The 18,814-nt window shown below is 44.7% G+C and overlaps 1 protein-coding gene across 1 annotated transcript in view; it reads left to right on the top strand.

The window, feature by feature from the left end:
- Positions 1-12,858, top strand: part of Cass4 (Cas scaffold protein family member 4) — a 36,185-nt gene extending 23,327 nt beyond the window's left edge. Inside the window, exons 4-7 of the mRNA XM_071608981.1 lie at positions 2,875-2,955; positions 4,178-5,476; positions 6,681-6,758; positions 9,142-12,858. Coding sequence (XP_071465082.1) covers positions 2,875-2,955; positions 4,178-5,476; positions 6,681-6,758; positions 9,142-9,552 — 1,869 coding nt within the window. The 3' untranslated portion in view covers positions 9,553-12,858. The remainder of the gene's footprint in view (positions 1-2,874; positions 2,956-4,177; positions 5,477-6,680; positions 6,759-9,141) is intronic.
- Positions 12,859-18,814: the final 5,956 nt, after the last annotated feature.

Here is an 18,814-nt window from a genome sequence, read left to right as displayed (position 1 = left end):
CACAGACAGCTGATTTCAGCTTCCCTGAGGGAGGCCTTCAGGGGCTTCGGTCCCCTAACTCTGAAGGTCATATCATCACTGAGAGGCAAGCTTTGCAGGATCCAGGCCTGCTGGGGAGAACACTGTGGCTATTGGAATTCCAGACATTTTAAAATTTTTACTTTTCATTTGTAATAGATATTTCATTATGAATATAGACACCTACACACATACATTTTTAAAGAGTAATATCTTTTTGGCAATGCTGGAGACCCAGCCCAGGGTCTCAGAGCATGTTAGGCAAGCATTCTATCACTGAGCTATTTATTCCTGAACTCCTAAAAAACAGTGTCTTGGAGGATATGCATCACAGTTTTGTTTTTTTTTTTTAAAGATGTGCTGAATTTGAGGTGACTTTTTTTTTTTAATATTTATTTATTTATTTTAGTTTTCGGTGGACACAACATCTTTGTTTGTATGTGGTGCTGAGGATCGAACCCGGGCCGCACGCATGCCAGGCGAGCGCGCTACCGCTTGAGCCACATCCCCAGCCCTGCATCACAGTTTTAAGGTTGATGATCTTAACATTGATCATTCATTATCTCTGGGGGAAGAAATTTTAGGGTTTCTTTTTTTTTTTTTTTTTTTTCAGTATTGGGGATTAAGCTCAGGGTTGCTTTACCACTGAGCTACATCCCAGCCCTTTTTATTTTTTTATTTTGAGACAGGGTTTCACTAAGTTGCCCAGTCTGGCCTCCAACTTGCGATCTTCCTGCCTCGGCTTCCTGAGTTGCTGGGATTACAGGCGTGTTCCACCACGCCCGGCAAGTTATTATTGTTTTTTTAACTTACTTGTACATAATAGGCACATCAAAAACAGCTTCGCTCCTTTCTCAGCTCTCAGACTCCAGCACATATGGAGTTACAGGCAGCTTTCCCAAGTCCTGCTGCCCAAGGCCCATCCCCAGAGATTCTGCCCTGTCAGGTCTGGGCTCAGGCGTTAGGACTTTCAAAGCTTCCAGGAGATGCTAATATGCAGCCAGGACTGAGACCACAGCACTAGTCTAAACAGAACTTGGAGCAGCTCTGTGACTTCCTGGTCACTCAGTTAAAAGAAGTCACTTTGGTGTCCCCAGTCTCCATGGGGGAATTTTAACATCCCATCCAGGCAATAATCAAATGTGCATTCATTTCAGGCCAAAGTTTCTGCCCTCGCTTCCTGCCTGCTTGCTGGGCCTGGTTTCCAGCAATGGGACCTCAGGATTGACCAGGTTCTCTGCTGGTTCCATGGCTCAAGGTCTCCATTCCCCTCCCACTCTCTGGGAGGTCTCAGACTCTTTCAGGGCTTCAGGACACAGGCAGGGAGAGAGGACAGGAGAAAGGCCCTACTGACTGGCTCTTCTGGGGACATGGTGCAGGTGCTGAATGCTGGTGGCAAGTGTTCAGGCTGACTCTCCTCTAGGGCTGTCCCCACCTCCTAACTGAGCACTGCTTACCTGCAAATCCCACCCAGGGAGCAAATGCACCTGCTCTGGCTGGTGCCTCTTCCCTTAGCCCCGAGGCAGGCAGGTTATTTCCAAAGCATCCTCCTGAGATTCCCTTCCCCATCCTGCCCTGCTCATGCTCAGCTCCCATGCAACCCCAGTTGGGCCATGGAAGCACACATGCTCCTGTTGCCAAGATGGACAAGGGAGCACCAGCATCTCCCCGGGTGTAAGCTTCTTAAATGAAGACACACTTAAATCCATGGCCTCACTTACCTTGCCCTAATCCCCAGCCTGTCGGGTCCTGTCTTTGTTTAAAACGTTGACATTTCATTCATCATGATTTTTTGCATTAATTATGATTTTTAAATACTTGGCCTAGATGACCGAGGGTTTTGGTGCCCCTGGATGCTAGGCCCAGGGCAAGGGATGTGCTTTCTTCACTCTGGTCCTGAACCCAAGGACAGGCCATCATAGCACAGCCACACTCTGCTTGGTTGTCAGCCTCTAAACTCTCCAAAGCCAGAGCCAGCACCCTGCACTATGACTCCATGTTGAGGGCATAGTCATCAAGTCAAGTCATCAAAGGATCCTATTGGAACCCTCAATGCTTCACTTGTGGAGGGCACTTGTCCCTAACCCCAAAGGATTTGCAGGAGACTCAGCTCGATTCGGCAAAGAAGCCCTCTAATACCCAGCTCTTTCCCTCTTTCTTGGCAAAGCCTGTTCTGGTGTTGCCTTGCCTTAGAACTTGGAACTTATTTTTTACATCCTAATATACACATATTCTGATCACTGTATACGTTTTTCATATGTAACATAAAACATTTGTATCTCAAGCCTCTGGAGGAGCCTGGCAGGGGAATGACAAGCTCAGCATCTGGCACTCAGTAGATCTTCAGTAGGATGCACATTTTTCAAAGGGGTAATCCAAGCTCTCTTTTTATTGCTCTCATCACTGTACATGCACAGTTCCACCTGGCTCGACGTAGTTAGTAGTCACTCGATACATATATTCAGAATGACAGCGTGAGTGACAGGAGAATTTCTGTTGTGAAAAACAAACAAAAAGATGTATTAGGCTCCCATGTCATTGTCCCTTCTGGCTTCTTTCCATCCTAAGGCTAACTGCCTTTAGATGAGTGGCCAATTTCAGTTCAGGTGACTGCAGTTAGCTCTCTACAGCTTCCCTCAGTCCTTGGGGAAGGAGAGCCCTATACATCACCACGTCCAGTGTTGAACTTTCATCCATTGCAGCACATGGAAGAGCACCATGACTGACAGCCCCAAAGTGTTCAGGGATTTGTTTCTTTCATTGGAAAAAAAAAAACATTGGAGAGTGGAGAGTTTGTGATGATAGCCATTAGGAAGAAAAAAATCTAAGTTGTCCTCCTCTGCGGTCTTTCCCTAGGAGCCGGAGAAGCAGCAGTTATATGACATACCGCCCAGTCCCCAAAAGGCAGCACTCCACCTTCCAGCCAGCCAAGCAGGCGTGAGTATGAACAGGTGCCGAGCTGTGGTGCCGTGGAAGCCTAAATGTCTGCTGGGAAACTTTATTAGCTTGATGTGTCATCAGCTTTCCATTGTTGTGACAGAATACCTGAGGTAAACAACTCATAAGGAGGAAAGGTTTATTTTGGCTTATGGTTTCAAAGGTTGAGCCTCTGGTCAGTTGGCATGTTGCTTTGGGCCTGTGGCGGCACAGTATACCATGGAGGGAGCACAGTGGAGCACAACCACTCACCTCCTGGTGGCCAGAAAGCAGACAGAGGAAGAGGAAGGCACTGGAGTCCTAATATCCTCTTCCAGGGCACATCCTCAGTGACCTCACTTCCTCTAATTAGGACCCATCTCTTATAGGGCCCCACTACATCACCTACCAGTGGCACCACCGGCTGGAGAATGAGACTAACACATGGGCCTCCAAGGGACTTCCTAGATAAAAAATCAGTATGCAAATTCTCCATAACAAACCTTACTGTATTTTAAACAACAACAACAACAAAAACTTAATTGCACTGGGGTTCAGGAATAGGATGTGGTTTGAGTAAGACTTAGCTTCTTCATGCCTCAGTTTTGTATTGCAGATGTATTGGAAGGATTACATGGGATAATCCCTGCAAAGCACCTGCTAGAGTGCCTAGCACAGAGCAAGAGCTCAGCAAGTGTTAAAAATCACTTCTTCTTGTGAGAGACCTCAGGGATGCACTGCATTGAAGTATGCTTCTGTGTGTGTAGGGGAATTCATCACTGGATTCGACTACATGCGTCCCATGGATATACTTTTGTCCAAAGTTATTAGGGGTGGCCTTACAAAAGAGGTGATATTTCAGCAGTGCCATGAGCAATATAGAACATATAGTAGATGGAAAGGAAAGAGTTGAACGGGCAGTTACAGCAAAGGGACCCGTTTTGGCAAAATTTTAAATATGGTGGTGTGAGTGTGTGTTCTGAGTTCAGGTGAGGCAAACAGTCCAGGGGACTGGACCTATAAGTACAGGGTGGAAGATGGTGGGGGCTGGAATGTTGAAAATCAAGAGAAAGGAGGCTCAAAAAAAGGGGAGAGATCGAGATTGTGAGGGGCCTTGAGTGATAACAGTGATGGGGAGCCACAGAAGGGACTAGAGAGAGGAGAAACAGTCAGACCTGAAGGGTCAAGTAAGCCCTCTTTTTATTGCTGCTAACATGGGCGACTACATGTGGTTCTTCCATAGGACATTCCTCTGAAACCAGCCTTTGGAAGAGAGGGCTACAGCACATTGCCAAACCCTCAGAAATCAGAATGGATTTATGACACTCCAGTGTCTCTGGGCAAGGCCAATGTCAGAAATGCATCTCTAGCCAGCTTCGCGGAAGAAGCAGGGCCAAATGCTGTCCCCAGTTCGAGCTCTACTTTCCACAGACCTCCAGATACCAAAGTCAGGATCCTCCCTTCACAGCCAGGTAAAAAGGTGCCCACGAAGAAGAATCCCAGCCTTTCAGATGTCCCTTCCTACACCATCCTAGTGCCCAGGAACACACTCTCTTCAGATGCAGGCGCCAGCTACAAGGTGCCTTCCAGCTTTCTGATTCCCCGAGTGGAGCAGCAGAACACCAAGCCCAATATTTATGACATCCCTAAAGCAATGCCAAGTGCGTCCCAGGCAGGGAAAGAACTGGGAAAAGCCAAGGAGGCTCCAGAGAACCCCCGGGGCCACAATTCCTTCGAGTTCTCCAGACGAAAAACTTCCCTATCTCCAGAACCGGATAGGTCATCCATTGCCAGCTCGGACAGCAGAGCCAGTGTGGTTTCTTCCTGCTCCTCCATGTCAACTGACTCCTCCTCTAGCTCCTCCTTGGAGGAGTCAGCCAAGGAGCTCTCCCTGGATCTGCACTTAGCCAAAGAGACAGCAATGAGCCTACAGCACAAAGTGGTCAGCTCTGCAGCAAGCCTGCTGCTCTTTGTAAGTAGGAAGTGGAGGTTCAGAGACTCTCTGGAGGCCAACATTGATGGGATCCACAGGGCTGCGGACCACATAGAAGGAGCTTTAAAAGAATTTCTGGATTTTGCCCGAGGAGTTTATGGGTCTACCTGCAACGTCACTGACAGTCATCTTAGGGCCAGAATTCGAGATCAGTTACAGACAATCTCCAATTCCTACCAGATCCTGCTAGAAGCAAAGGAAAACCTGGACAGCTGCAATTGGTCCCTCGAAGTTCTTGTGACAGACAAAGTTCAGAACAGCCTCGATGACCTTGAGAGGTTTGTCATGGTGGCACGGATGGTTCCGGAAGATGTCAAGAGATTTTCCTCCATTGTCATTGCCAATGGGAGGCTGCTCTTTAAGCAGAATTGTGAAAAAGAAGAGACCATCCAGTTGTCCTCAAATGCAGAATTTACGTGTAAAAAATGCATCCAGCTTCCACAAAGAGAAGTAGAATCATACCAAAAGAGTACTCCTTTTAATAAAGCAAGGGAAAACTACCATTCCCCTGAAGTACTTAAGAAAAATGGGACAAGTGCCTCTGAACAGGTGAGTTCAGAGGTCCCAGTGACATAAAGTGGGTCTTCTGATGTCGTCCAGAGCCATCACCACTAAGTGAGGTGCCGAGAAGCTCTACTGATAGCTCTTAGGCTCTCGCAAGACAAAGGTTCCATTTCCTAGAGAATAAAATGCATGAAAGCAAACTTCTTGACAAAATCTTGTTGGATTTTAATATTAAGCCAGATAGATCAGTATATTTGGATTTTCTCTAAAAAATTTTGGGGGTTCAGGTTTACCTCTGATCCTAGAATTAGAAAGTATTTTTTAAATCTTTTAAAAATGTTTGTTAAGTTTTGCCGGACACAGTGGTGCACTCCTGTAATCCCAGCGGCTTGGGAAGCTGAGACAGGAGGATTGCAAGTTCAAAGCCTACCTCAGGCCCTAAGCAACTCAGCAAGACCTGTCTCTAAATAAAATACACAAAAAGGGGTGTGGATGTGGTTCAGTGGTTAAGTTCCCAAGTTCAATCCTGTTACCAAAAAAAAAGTTTATTAAGTTTTAAATCTTGCCACCAAGTATCCTCATGTTTTTGAAAGTTATACATTTTGTTATCATCAGCATGTTTCATAGAAAAAGAAGTACCCTTCAAACATTCTTGTATTTTTGTTTGTTTTTGTGGTTTTGGCTGTGCTGAGGGATGAACCAAGGCCTTGTGCAGGCTGGGCAAGCACTCTGCCAACTGAGCTACACCCCAGCCCCCATTCAGACAATCTTCTGAGTTGTTCCAGGTCTGATCAGCCTCCACACTCCAGTCCTACCTAGGAACTCTTGTGGAGCCTTTAGACCTTACAAGAAGAGGACGTTGAGTTCAGAGGTTGTAGCCAAGAGCCCAGTGGGCACCTGAGAGCTGTGTGGAGATGGTTTGACTCTTTGGGTCCCAGCCTTGGGGTTCTGTTGACATGCCTGATGATGTAACAGCTTTAACATATTCTAGAAATTTGAACATCTTTCATTTCCAGGTAAATTTTTTAATTAAAAAATTTTTAATTAAAAAATTTAAACATAATTTTTTATGGGTCATTACATTATGCCTTGTTGGTTAGCCTTGGACTGCCAAAGTCTCCTTTGGTTGACAACAGGTGTCAGTAGCAGAACCAGGAATAGCAGTACAGGTAGGAGCACTCGAGCATTAGCCTGAACTGATGCAGTTTGAAATAATGAAAAACCATCCAAATTGTATTTTATTTTTCAGGCATTACCTAACCTAGAAGAAAAAGAAACACGCATCTTGGAAGGAAAGTTAGAAGAAGACAAAGACTTAGATACAATGGTAAGCTGTCTTGCTCACTCCCCAACACCTCTGGTTACATGCTTTGTCCCTAGACACATTTCATCATGCTATAGCAATCTCATCCTATAGCCATGACCCACTTGGGGGAGATCTGGTTTTCTCTTCTTTACAGTACAAAGAACCCTGGAGAGCTCTAGTGTATGTATCATGGCCCTTAACCCTGACCACCAGGGAAAACTGCAAGTTCATCATGGGCGGGTCCAATATGGCATTAGATAACATGGTCACATTCTCTGTGATGTCACCAATTAATGCTTCTGATTACAACAACAAAACCCACTTTGGTTTGAAGTTCTGTCTTCAACACCTCTTCGACATCTCCTAATTCTTTTTTTTTTTTAATCAAAGATGTTATCATTGTGCTTATTGTTATTGGTCATCTTCGATTTGTGGCAAATGACAACAGTTTTCCAATTCCAAATTTTGAAATTTTCCTTTAAATTATTAAAGTGAAAACAATGGGTCCATCCAGAGACTCAGTGTGAAGCCAGCAGATGTCAAGAGGGAGGCTGGCTGCTTGGGAAACAGTGAACCAGTTCAACAGCCCAGATTAAGGGGCATGCTAGGTGGGGGGAGGGTGATGCAGACAAGATCATGTGCCTTCTCTGAAGCAAAGAGGGGCAAGAACCCAGGCTCAGTTACCCACACCCCAAATACTGAGCATCAGGCCTTCTGTATTGCTAAAGGTCATGCTGTCCTTTCAAGGCAAAGTATGCCTTAGACCAGAGGCCACCCAGCATGACAGTATATCACAGTCACTTATAAGGCTTGCTGAAACTCCGAGTTTCTGATTAGGTGGGCGTGGGTGCAGAGAATCTACCTTCCTGACAAGCCCCCAGGTGCTCCTGATGCTTTTGGTCCAGGGGCCACCCTGGAAATCCCCTGCTTTACACTGACAGTGCTTCCTCAGTGGGGACAGGGTGTCATTGGCCACAGGGGACCATGCTCTGGGTGTGGGAAGCCCTGGTGGCACCCCAACCGCTGCCCACACACTGCCTGCAGCTGCCTGTCCATAAGAAAACAACTAGAACCACCTCTGCAGGCTCCACACCCGGGTCAGGAGCCAAGGTACTCTCTTCCTTTACCTACAGTTGGTACTTTTAAGATAGATTTCCTGGCTCATGCTTCTAACCCTTCTTCCCATCCTCCCTGCTCCCAGAATCCTCTTAACCAACACCCCATCCTCTTTTCACTTCATACTAAAAAATAATCATTGTCTTCATTTTCCAAATATGAAATCATAAAAATGAGTAGATTTCTCCAAAGTATGCCTTGCTTCTAGTCTGACTCCCCCTCCACCAGCCCTGAGGGACATAGCCCCTTCTGACATTCACTTTGCGGGTCCTTTCTGATGAAGTGCTGTCATCGGTAGACAAGAGAGGGCAGAGTTTGAGGGAGAGAGTCTCAGACTTTGCCATTTGACTGTGAGCTCCAGCTGAATTTACTAATTGAATGGCCCCTGAGTTCAGTTTCCTCACTTATTAAAAAAATAGGAGGGCCGGGTGTATGTACCTCACTGGTACAGCACTCACCCAGCTTGTGCAGAAGTCCTGGCTTCAACCCTCAGCACTGCAAATAATAAAACTAGATTAAAAAAAAAAAAAAACCCTAAGCTGCCTTGTAATGCTACCCAGAGTGACCACCACCAACTCAGGTGCTGAGAATCCTCCGATGGCATATGGGAGACACATTGATCCCATTTTCCTGAAAGTAAAATTTTGATGAGACCTTAACAGCAAACAAGGTGAGCATTTTCATATTAAGGTAGATAGGTCAGTATATTTGACCCCTTTCACTGTACCTTTGGTCCTGGAATCAGAAAGGATTTGTAAATATCTTAAAAGCTATTCTTTGGGCAAATTTTAAAAATCTCACTGTCAAGTTTCTACATTTTTGTTGTTGTTGTTATTATTGTTTTTTTCTTTTCCCTTTTATTTTTTCTCTTTCCATATTTTTATTGGTGCATTATTGTTAAACATAATAATGTTAGCTGTTGTTACATCTTGCCTTGCACATGTTAAGCATATGTTCTATCACCAAGCTTCAACCCCAACTCCTTCTTGCACTTTTGAAAGCTATAAATTTAGTTATTGTTCTCATGTCCCTTAGAGTGAGTTTCTTATGGTCTACTGATGGTCGAATAAAATTATATATAGTATGTATTATAATACATAAGATTACATATACTATGTTATATGCTATAGCGCTTTGGAAACATTAACATTATTTTCTTTAGACGTCCCCCCAAAACTGTGTCTTTTCTTCTAAAATGCCTTGCCAATCAAGCAAAAATAGAAAGGGAAGATAACCGCAGCTTGCTGATCCATCTGTCTCTTACCTGCTTCCTCCTTCTCTTCTCTAGAATCCTGGCTCTCTTGTAGCCCAGCCTTTGACTCAGCAGAACCCCGGGAGGAAAGTGCACCTCTCTGAACACTGCCGTCTCTATTTTGGGGCACTCTTCAAAGCCATCAGTGTATTCCACAGCAGCCTCAGCAACAGCCAGCCTCCAGAGATCTTTATCACTCAGAGCAAGCTGGTCATCATGGTGGGGCAGAAGCTGGTGGACACTCTGTGCAAGGAGACCCAGGAGAAGGATGTGCGTAACGAGATCCTCTGCAGCAGCAGCCACCTTTGTGGGCTGCTGAAGGACCTGGCGCTGGCCACCAAGAATGCAGTTCTCAAGTACCCGAGCCCTGCAGCCCTGGGGCACCTCCAGGCTGAGGCCAAGAAGCTGGAGCATCACACACGACAATTCAGAGGGACGTTGGATTGAGGCACTGCCGCCTCCTCCATCAGGTTACTTCTTAGCTTCTCAGCACAACTTGGGCAACTCTGTCCCCTGGGGAACGCTGCAGAGCATACAGGATGGGCCACAGCAGCCACTGTGCCCAGAGCCTGTAGTACAAGCAGCCGAGCAACTCTAGGACACTGGCTTACCCCCAGTGGGCAGGAAAGAGAGCCAGGCATTATGTAAGGACCTTATGAGGAGGACGTGCCATCTAGGGTATGCAAAGTCACTGTTGGAAGTAACAACGAAGAAATCATTTCTATGTTGGTTAAATGTGTATGTGGTTTACATTCATTCATTCAGCACTTATTTATTGGGCACTAACTATATGTCAAGTTCTAAGGCTAGAGACACAGCAGTTTCTCAGCAGCCATGCCCTCATGAACTCACAGTCCAGACAATAAAATGATTAAGAAATGCATCTATAATAAATCAGAGGCAGGGAGAAAATACAGTCCAAGGAAGAGAAGGGAGCTCAGTTTCAAAAGATACATTTCTGTTGCATCCATTAGAAAATGTAATTTTTAAAAAATTTTGGATTGAATTAATTCCATGAGATTGGTACAAGTTGTGGATGTTTCTTGCACCAAAACTATATATATATTTTTTGCTGTTTTCTTACTGTGGTTAAAGATGCATGGTATATTCTTGCCACACATGTTCTGTTGTGTTCCCTATTAACTTATTTTGTATATTGTAGATTCTGTATTGAGAAGTTCTACTGCTCAATTAGAAAAAAAAAGTTTATATTTCAACAGTTGCAACTCTGCAACCGTTTATAATAATATTTAAATATAACCATGAATTGAAGCATCATTTTCAGCAATCCTTTGCAAGCCTTTGGTCCACACTGCCTGAGTTCTGGTCCCAAAGTCAAGCCCTTGATGTTTATTTTTGGCCTTCAAATGCTTGTCACTGAAGTCTATAGGCAGATGCTGTAGAGGCCATGTTTTATGCGTCAGATCAGCATGTGGCACAAAGCCATCACCTGTGGGGTGCAGACAGGAAGGTGTGGTGTGGACAGGATACCCATCGCTGGGCACAGACATGGAAATGACACTGAGCTCTCCTCCCGTCAAACCACCTCCTCTTCCACCCCTTGCAGCAGAGGCTTTCTGCTCAGGTTTCTACGGTTACATAATCCTGTCCATCCCAGGGACGGTCTGTGGTTGTCATATGTGTCTCAGCCACATAAATACCTCTGTAGCCTGAAATCAGCATCTCCAGCTGGGTCCCCTGCAGGGGAACAAGGTCCAGTGGCCATCCACTCTTCTGTCCTTGGTGGGCATGATAAGACATTGGTTGTAGAAAGCTGACTGTTTTATTGAGTTAGTTTCTGGATCCTAAAAAAAGAAGACTCTCTCCTTTGTGAGACTTGTCTCTACAGCTGAACAGAGAGACCCTAGAGGGCCACATTCTTTGAACAGCAGAATCTTCATCAATTGGGATTGAAGTCAGTTTTTTCACCACTATCCCCATAAGACCTGACAAGAACAATTAGAAGAAGAAAAGTTTCTTTGGGGACTCACAGTTTCAGAAATCTCAGTCCATAGAAGGCCAGCTCCGTTCCTCAGGGCTTGAGATGAGGCAGAACATCACAGCAGAAGAGTGTGGCAGAGGGAAGCAGAGGGAAAGCTCTGCTCAACAAGGACAAAATATATACCCCAAAGGTATCCCCCCAGGGACCCACCTCCTCCAGCCAAAGTCTTCCTGCTGCAGTTACCACCCAGTTAATCCCTTCCAGGGGATTAATACACCTAATAAGTTAAGGCTGTCATGACCCAATCACTTCACCTCTGAACTTACTTGATTTGTCTCACATATAAACTTTTGGGGGACACCTAATAACTAAACCATAACAGGGATTCTATTTCTAGTGTTGGAAAACCATATCTAGTTTGTCTTAAACAATAGAGGAAATTTATTGACTCAAGTATCTTAAAACAATTTGGGGCAGAATAGCTGCACAGCCATTCAAGGGTGGGAGCAGAATTAGGCAAGTCTAGGTAAAGTTAATCCTGTATTATAGTCTTGGACAAAACATTTCCCAATGTTCAATGTCTCTACATGCAGAACAGAGTAGAATCTGACCCAAAGGTTAAGGCAGTGAAGAGGACAGACCGGTAAGAGATTGCTCCTGTTCTAGTCATCTGCAGGTCCATGAGAAGAGCTAGTACTCTTCTTCATGTCCCTGAAGAGTAACCTAGGCAACTGTTATTATTACAACCCACACACCAGAGGTGTGATCTACAGCAAAACCAACAGGGGACTAAAAATGTACTGCCCAGCTCTGTGGCCTCCCAAATTAGTGACTTTTTAAAGTCAAGTAAGAATAGTGAAGCTAAAAGATTTATTTAGGGTTTCTATGAGGAGCAAAGGGAAAGTTCTTTATGGAGCTCTCCTTTGGCCTCCATAAACCTTACCTACCTATGGTTACCACCAATTTAATCCATATCAGTGGATTAATCCACTATTAGGTTACAGCTCTCATAAGCAAGTCATTTCATCTCTGAACATTCTTGCTTTGTCTTGCATGTGAACTTTTGGGGATGCCTCATGTCTAAACCATAATACCAGTTGGCTTGCCTTGATTCCACAAAAGACATGAGATTCTGGTATCAAAGACTGTGTCATTGGTCCCCAACATGACTTCAGGCCCAATGAGTCATGAGGAGGACTTACAGAATGCAGAATAGGGTTTACTCATAGCTCTGAATTTTTTCAGTAAAAGGACAGATAGTAAAATCAGCAAAAAGAAGAGGGTACCAGGGTGAAATGTAGGGGGACAGACACAAGCTCCTAGAGTCCTCTCCTAGTGCAATGACAAGGGACACACTTGATCCCCCCCCCCCATGAGCTGTGACATCATTGTGAGGAGTCTCCAACCTGGGAAGCTTGTGAGAGCCACAGCACCCAGTGTCATTATTGGGCGCTGACCACATAGGCATCTCTTCCTGACGCGCACCTGATTTCCAAACTCTCAGAAGGAAAGCAGATGTTCAGCACAAACCATACTTGTCTGTGTTAGAGTCTGTAAACAAGTCAGGATGGCGCCTGGTATTTTGCCAGGGGGAATGGTTAATGTTAAGGTCTGTAAACAAGTCTGGATGGCGCCTGGCAAAATGCCAGAGGGAGTGGTTTGTGAAGTAATGCCAGCTCCAGCGAGCCATTAAGTGTGGAGATTCCTTATTGGTTGACTGCTGTATCTAGTTTATGTTAATTAAGATAAGCTGTGTGGAATGTATAAATACCTCTGTTGTCCTACAATAAAGGGCTCCCACTCCTGCTGTATCAACGTACACAAGTTGTTCGTCACCCCCCGGTTATTTTGCTGCAGCTGGACTGCGGCAGTCTGTACAGCTTAGGTGCAGTGAGCCATTCTTATTTGTTCTGGGGATGTTGGAAACCCTCCTGAGTTCCAAGTTCCTACATGTCAATCAAAGGCCAATGTTGCAGGCAGGCCTTCCTAAGGATGCTGGTCAGAGCTGAAATGTGGACTCCTATCTGCACAGAGACCTGAGATTCCCTCAGCACCACAAGAAGCTTCACCTTCATGCCCTGTTCCCTCATCCCTCAACTGCAAGGGGGTGAGTCAGAGGTGGGCTCAGGTGTAGGCCACTCACACTAAGGTTTGTTTCAAAGCAGAGGAAACCCAGAACAGAAATCCACAATCTCTTATAATGGGCTCTGAGCAGAGCTGGCCACGCTTCACTTAGAGGAGACCTCGTCTTTATTACATTGGAAGCAGAGAAGCCTGCCCAGTGCTCTGGAGCGAGGCACTATCTCTATCTTCCAAGGCTGTTGGCTACCAACATCCTTGAAAAGATGCTCCAGGAAAAAAAAATAGCAGGTCCTTTGTTCAGAAGGTGTGCAAAGAACAGGGCTGGGGATGTAGCTCAGGAATGGAGCATTGCTTAGCAAGTACAAGACCCTGGGTTCCATCCCCAGCACCACAAAAACACAAAAGCAAAACAAAACAATACAAAAGGGAATGAGGTATGGAAATGAAAAGCAGCTGTGGAGAACTGAATTCCAATACAATCCCTAGCAAAAGTCAGCCATATTGTTAGAAGAAGAAAAGATTGTTGCTTGGAGGCAAACTACAAGTTTTTATTGCAGTGGACAAATTTTTTTTACACAATGATGATAACAGCAGCCCATATTTATTGAATGATTACTACTAAAGCATTGTTCCAGCTGTTTGTATATTTTAGCTCCGCCCTTCCTAAGTGACAGAATGTCTAAAAGGTAATGACAGGTCCTATTTCATGTCCCCCGCCTCCCCATTTTGAGATGAGTTCAAATCAAGGACACTTGTCAACAAAATCCAAAACCATTGGATACGAACATGAAAAGTGCTGCCCTTAGCTAAACGTGTTTCCTGCCTTTTTTTTTTTTTTGAAAGAGTAGTTATTAATCTAATAGGATGATTACTTCTGGAAAAAACATCTAATAGAATTACACATATATTTTCAGCTCTGCCATTTTTTTATTTTTTATTTTTTGTTAAATATTTGTGTCTCATGCCCAGAATTCTGTACCATTTCCTCCCAAAGAAGAGAGAGGAAATGGTGGGGGGTGGTGGGGGTGGTGGTGGTGGTAGCAACTTGACCTCAATTATGTTAAATTCATCAGGAGGATGGAAGTGGTGAGGAGACCACTCAAGAGATCTTCCAATGTGACAAGCCCTTCGGAGTCATGTTTTGGAACTATGCTTTCTTTTTTGCTTTTTTTTTTTTTTAAATAAAACATCCTTTAACATTTTTTTTTAATTTTTCCCTAACAGTGTACCCCAATCTATAAATGTGCCATTCCTGTTTGCACTCGTAATGTATCAACGCTATTTGTTAATACTGTTTTCTCTTCATCCATGACTTTAACAAGCACATCTTGAGCACCTCCTATTTTTCAAGGACTCTGCTGAGCTCTAGAGGTGCTGCAGGGAACAAAGCAAAGGCTTACAATATGCAGCTATCATTCCATGGCAGGGGTGCACCAGGGTCAGGACAGTACCCAAGTCACCCTCCCATAATGCAACAAGGGCCCCAAAATACTTGGTAATAAAAAGAAATAGTATTCTGATGCTCCCCTCACACACATTTTTCCTTTTTTTCCTTTTTATTGGTACTGAGGATAAAACCCCAGGTCTTGTGCATGCCAGGCAATCACTCCACCATTGAGTTACATCCCTAGCCCTGATGGAGTTTTGTATTGTTGTTGTTTTTTAAGAAACCAAAATCAATGCAAAAAAAAATCATGGTAAATAAGAAATCAAAACTGAAATATATAACACAATATGAAGGAGTAATTTGCAATGAAGATGATAAAGGAAAAGAGGGGCCTGTGTGACAGAGGAGTGTTCTTTTAGATGGAAAGGTTAGGGACAATCTCTTTGAGAATGGGACCCACAAATAGAGTGCTAAGTCACTCCAGAGAGTTAGCTGGGCAAGCATTTAGGATTAAGAGATCATTCCCAAGAAGGATCAGAAATTCTTGTGCTCAGGAAGAGAAGAGGGAGGTCCATGTGGCTGGGACTTAGTGAGGGAAAGAAGAGTGGCCAAGATGACTTAGGAATGGTAGCCAGGGCCAGTTTATGGAAGGCCTTATGTATTCCTGGAATGTTCTATTTCCCTAAGACTAGGAATTAAAAGTAATTTTTGTTTTAGATTATCTCATTAATGATCTAATTTTCCACTTTATTTTAACTTTCTTTTGGAACCTCTCCTAAGTGGGACCTGAAAGGATAACTGTAAAATTTCTTAAAAATCCTAATATATAGTTTTTTTTAAAAAAATTCTCACTCTTGAAATGAGTTACTTACTCTACATATCTTATCTTTCCAGACAGAATGTTAAACTGCAGCTATGGGAAAGAATCTAAATAGAAATCTCAGGAAATCAAACTCCTAATGGTTTAGATGTCTAAAATATGTGGGAACAAGTGTCTCAGCATTTAAAGTACTTCATAGCTGGAGCCGGTGAATGGAATACAAACATGTATACCATGTGAAACTTCTTATTTGTGCTAACAGATATTTTTCTGGGGAGTAAGTCTAAAGTTCTTATCAAGTTATCAAACAGATCCAATGGCTCCAAAAAGTTAAGAAACACTGTTTTTACCTACAGTGATTACCATTAGGATTTCTGGAAATGGTACATGTGCTCCTACTGCTCAACCTTGTCTATTTAATCTCCTAATGTATTAGCCTTTTCACTGCTATGACCATAAGACCTGACAAGAACAACTAGAAGTGGAAAAGTTTATTTGGGGCTCACTGTTTCAGAGATCTCAGTCCATAGACAGCGGGCTCCATTCCTCAGGGCCAGAGGTGAGGCAGAACAGCATGGTGGAAGAGAGTGACAGAGTGAAGCCGCTAGGGACATGACACCAGAAAGCAGAAAGTGAGCTCTGCTCAACAAGAACAAAATATATACTGCAAAGGCATGCCCCCAGGGACCTGCCTCCTCCAGCCACAGCCTACCTGCCTACAGTGACCGCCCAATTAATCCCTATTAGGAGATTAATGCATGGATTAGGATAAGACTCTCATAACCTAATCATTTCACCTCTGAACTTTCTTTCCCTCCCTCCCTCCCTTCCTTCCTTCCATACTGGTTATTAAACCCAGGGTGCTTAACCACGGAGCTAAATCCCCAGCCCTTTTTATATTTTATTTAGAGTCAGGGTCTGGAGAAATTGCTTAGAGACTTGCTAAATTGCCTCAGCCTCCTGAGCCACTGGGATTAGAGCTGTGCGCCTCACCTCTGAACTTTCTTGTGTTCACACACACGCTTTTGGGAGACACCTAGTATGCAAACTATAACACCTAGTAAAGTTTGTAACTTCTAGATAACAACAACTCCATGTTAAGAGGATATAGCACAAGAATTCCAACTCATGACCACAACAGACCAGTGTCCGTCTCCTTTAGAGCAGTTAGGATGAGACTTCTGATCCCTGACCAGGCAGTGCCAGGGCCCCTTTGCCAGCTGAAGCAGCCATAGAGGATGGATGTCGCCCCTCGGCCACCCTTAAGGTTAAGGAAAAGTCTCTGCAGTGGGGGTTGACACAGGGGTTTAGGATAAAGAAATAGATACACTGACTTTTAAAGGAAATTTCCACAAGCTATTGAGATGCAGAAAGTACAGCTGTAAATCTTGAGCAACATACCCTTGTCCACCTTCTGGTGAAACAAGGGGAATGCGCAAGAAAAGAGAAAATTGGTGCAAAATTGTGCAGTGCTGTCCTGCCTTCTCTTCTAGTCCAGCCCCTAACACTGCATGGTTATAAATACTAACACCAGCCACTGGGTTGCTTGCTGTCTGTCCCTGTAGAGATGGCCTGTATTCTCCCTTGAGCACGTATTCCTTGCTTTACCCCTAGGGCATCTCATCTCTCTTTTGAGATTGTTCCCCCCCCCCCACACACACACACTGAATGTGTCTCTACTTTCCTAAATAAAACTCAGTCTATACTTTTGGAAGGGGGGGTTGGTTGGGACACCAGTGTTACTAGAGGATGATGATTTTTCTCCAACATGATTTCATTCTTCCCTTTGCTTGAAATCCACAGCTTGACAGGATCCAGGGATCCTTGTAAGGAAATTCCCTCTGTTGGTTCTTTCAACAAAGGCAGGGGAAGAGGAGGCTGACAATAATCACACCTGCTTCCTGGTGTGACTGGGAGGCTCAAGTCACGTGCCTGACATGGCAGCCAACTCTCAGCAGAAAATTGTTGCTACTGATGACACTAAACCACACAAATTTTAGATGTGTGTAAAAAACAAGGTTGCCTAGAGACCCGTATTCTAAAAGAGGAAACCAAGGAGGAAGAAAGAGCTCCAGCTGCCTGAGCTTTACTGATGTGTGGCTGACATGGTATTGTGGCGCTTCTCCAGCCAGCCCTGCAATGGAAGCTGGGGTCATCCTGGGGACATAGCTTGATGCTGCCGGGAGCCATGCTAGATGATGCTCAAGTCTTTCAGTGCAAGGATTTGGATAGAACTCATGAGCCAAGAGTTCTATATTTCTCAGTTTTAGAGTCTACCCAAACCCCTCTGGAATGAGTCTGTACATTTTTTTGTTTGTTTATTGAGGAAATATATCTTGAGTATGCCAATTACCCTTCTAGTCACTGGGGTACAGATGGGAATAACACAAAGTCCTTGTTCTCATGCAGATTGCCACTAAATATGTCATAAATCAACGAGACACCAACTGATGAAAGCGTTTTTCTTTTAATTCTCATTCACTACAGTAACAGATACCCCAAGCCTACAGACCTTGAAGTTTTTACATCCACATATTTTCTGGAGACCTGTTGCAAAGTGGGGACTATTTGCAACATTTTTGCATTTCGTTAAGGTCAACATGGTAAATTCCAATATGGAGGTCTGCCTTATGACAGTGGACACACGTTCCAGTAATGTATAATTTAAGGAATAAACAAATGATAAGAGCGTGACAGCAATCATGGATTCTGGCAGAAGTTTGGTAAGGGATTTGTGTTCTCAATACAAATATAATAGAGCCTGTCTCTTGGGGAGGGTGTGTGTGTGTGTGTGTGTGTGTGTGTGCGCGCGCGCGCGCGAGCGCATGTGTTTATAAGAATAGAGGTATTGTTTGTCAATTATATCTGCTTCTTGTTAAATCAATAAAATAGAGTGGGTTTTAGGAGACTGCGAATGAAATGCATGTAGGCACCCACTGTATGCTCAGTTGCATCATATACCACATATGATACACATGGCAATGCCAGAAAGTTCCAGGCCTTCAAGGGTTGTACTTCCCCAGAATCTGCTGTAACATCACAGTTTCTCGAGGCAACCAGGTCACAGCTGTCGCTCAATAAAGGCACCTTCTTTTAAAAACACCAATGTTAACTGAAACGAAAGGAACGTCTCCTTGCGCCCTTGGTAGCCCGGTCCTCCAGGCGCTCGTGGTCACACACGCTGGGGTGGCACGCCCGAGTCACCGTCCTCGCCGCCCTCCCGCAGCCAACTGGCAGCAGAAATACAGGGAACCCCATTGGGTAAAGAGGAAGGGACCAGCCGCGGCCCCTCCGTGCTCTGGCAGCGCACGCCGCGGGGCCACGCCCAGCTCCCCCGGCGGTGCTCTCCACGGCAACCAGCGCTTGGCAACCACTCCCCGGCACCGCGCGACGGCCACACCCCATCCACCTCGCCCCGCCCCGCGTCGCTGCGTCACGATGGGCGTGTGCGTCATCGTGGCGCGCCGGAAGTGATTGA

Source organism: Marmota flaviventris, chromosome 2, assembly GCF_047511675.1.
Source record: "Marmota flaviventris isolate mMarFla1 chromosome 2, mMarFla1.hap1, whole genome shotgun sequence".
Lineage (NCBI taxonomy): Eukaryota > Metazoa > Chordata > Mammalia > Rodentia > Sciuridae > Marmota > Marmota flaviventris.
The sequence above is the reverse complement of the archived record's forward strand: the minus strand, read 5'-3'. Positions and strand labels throughout refer to the sequence as shown.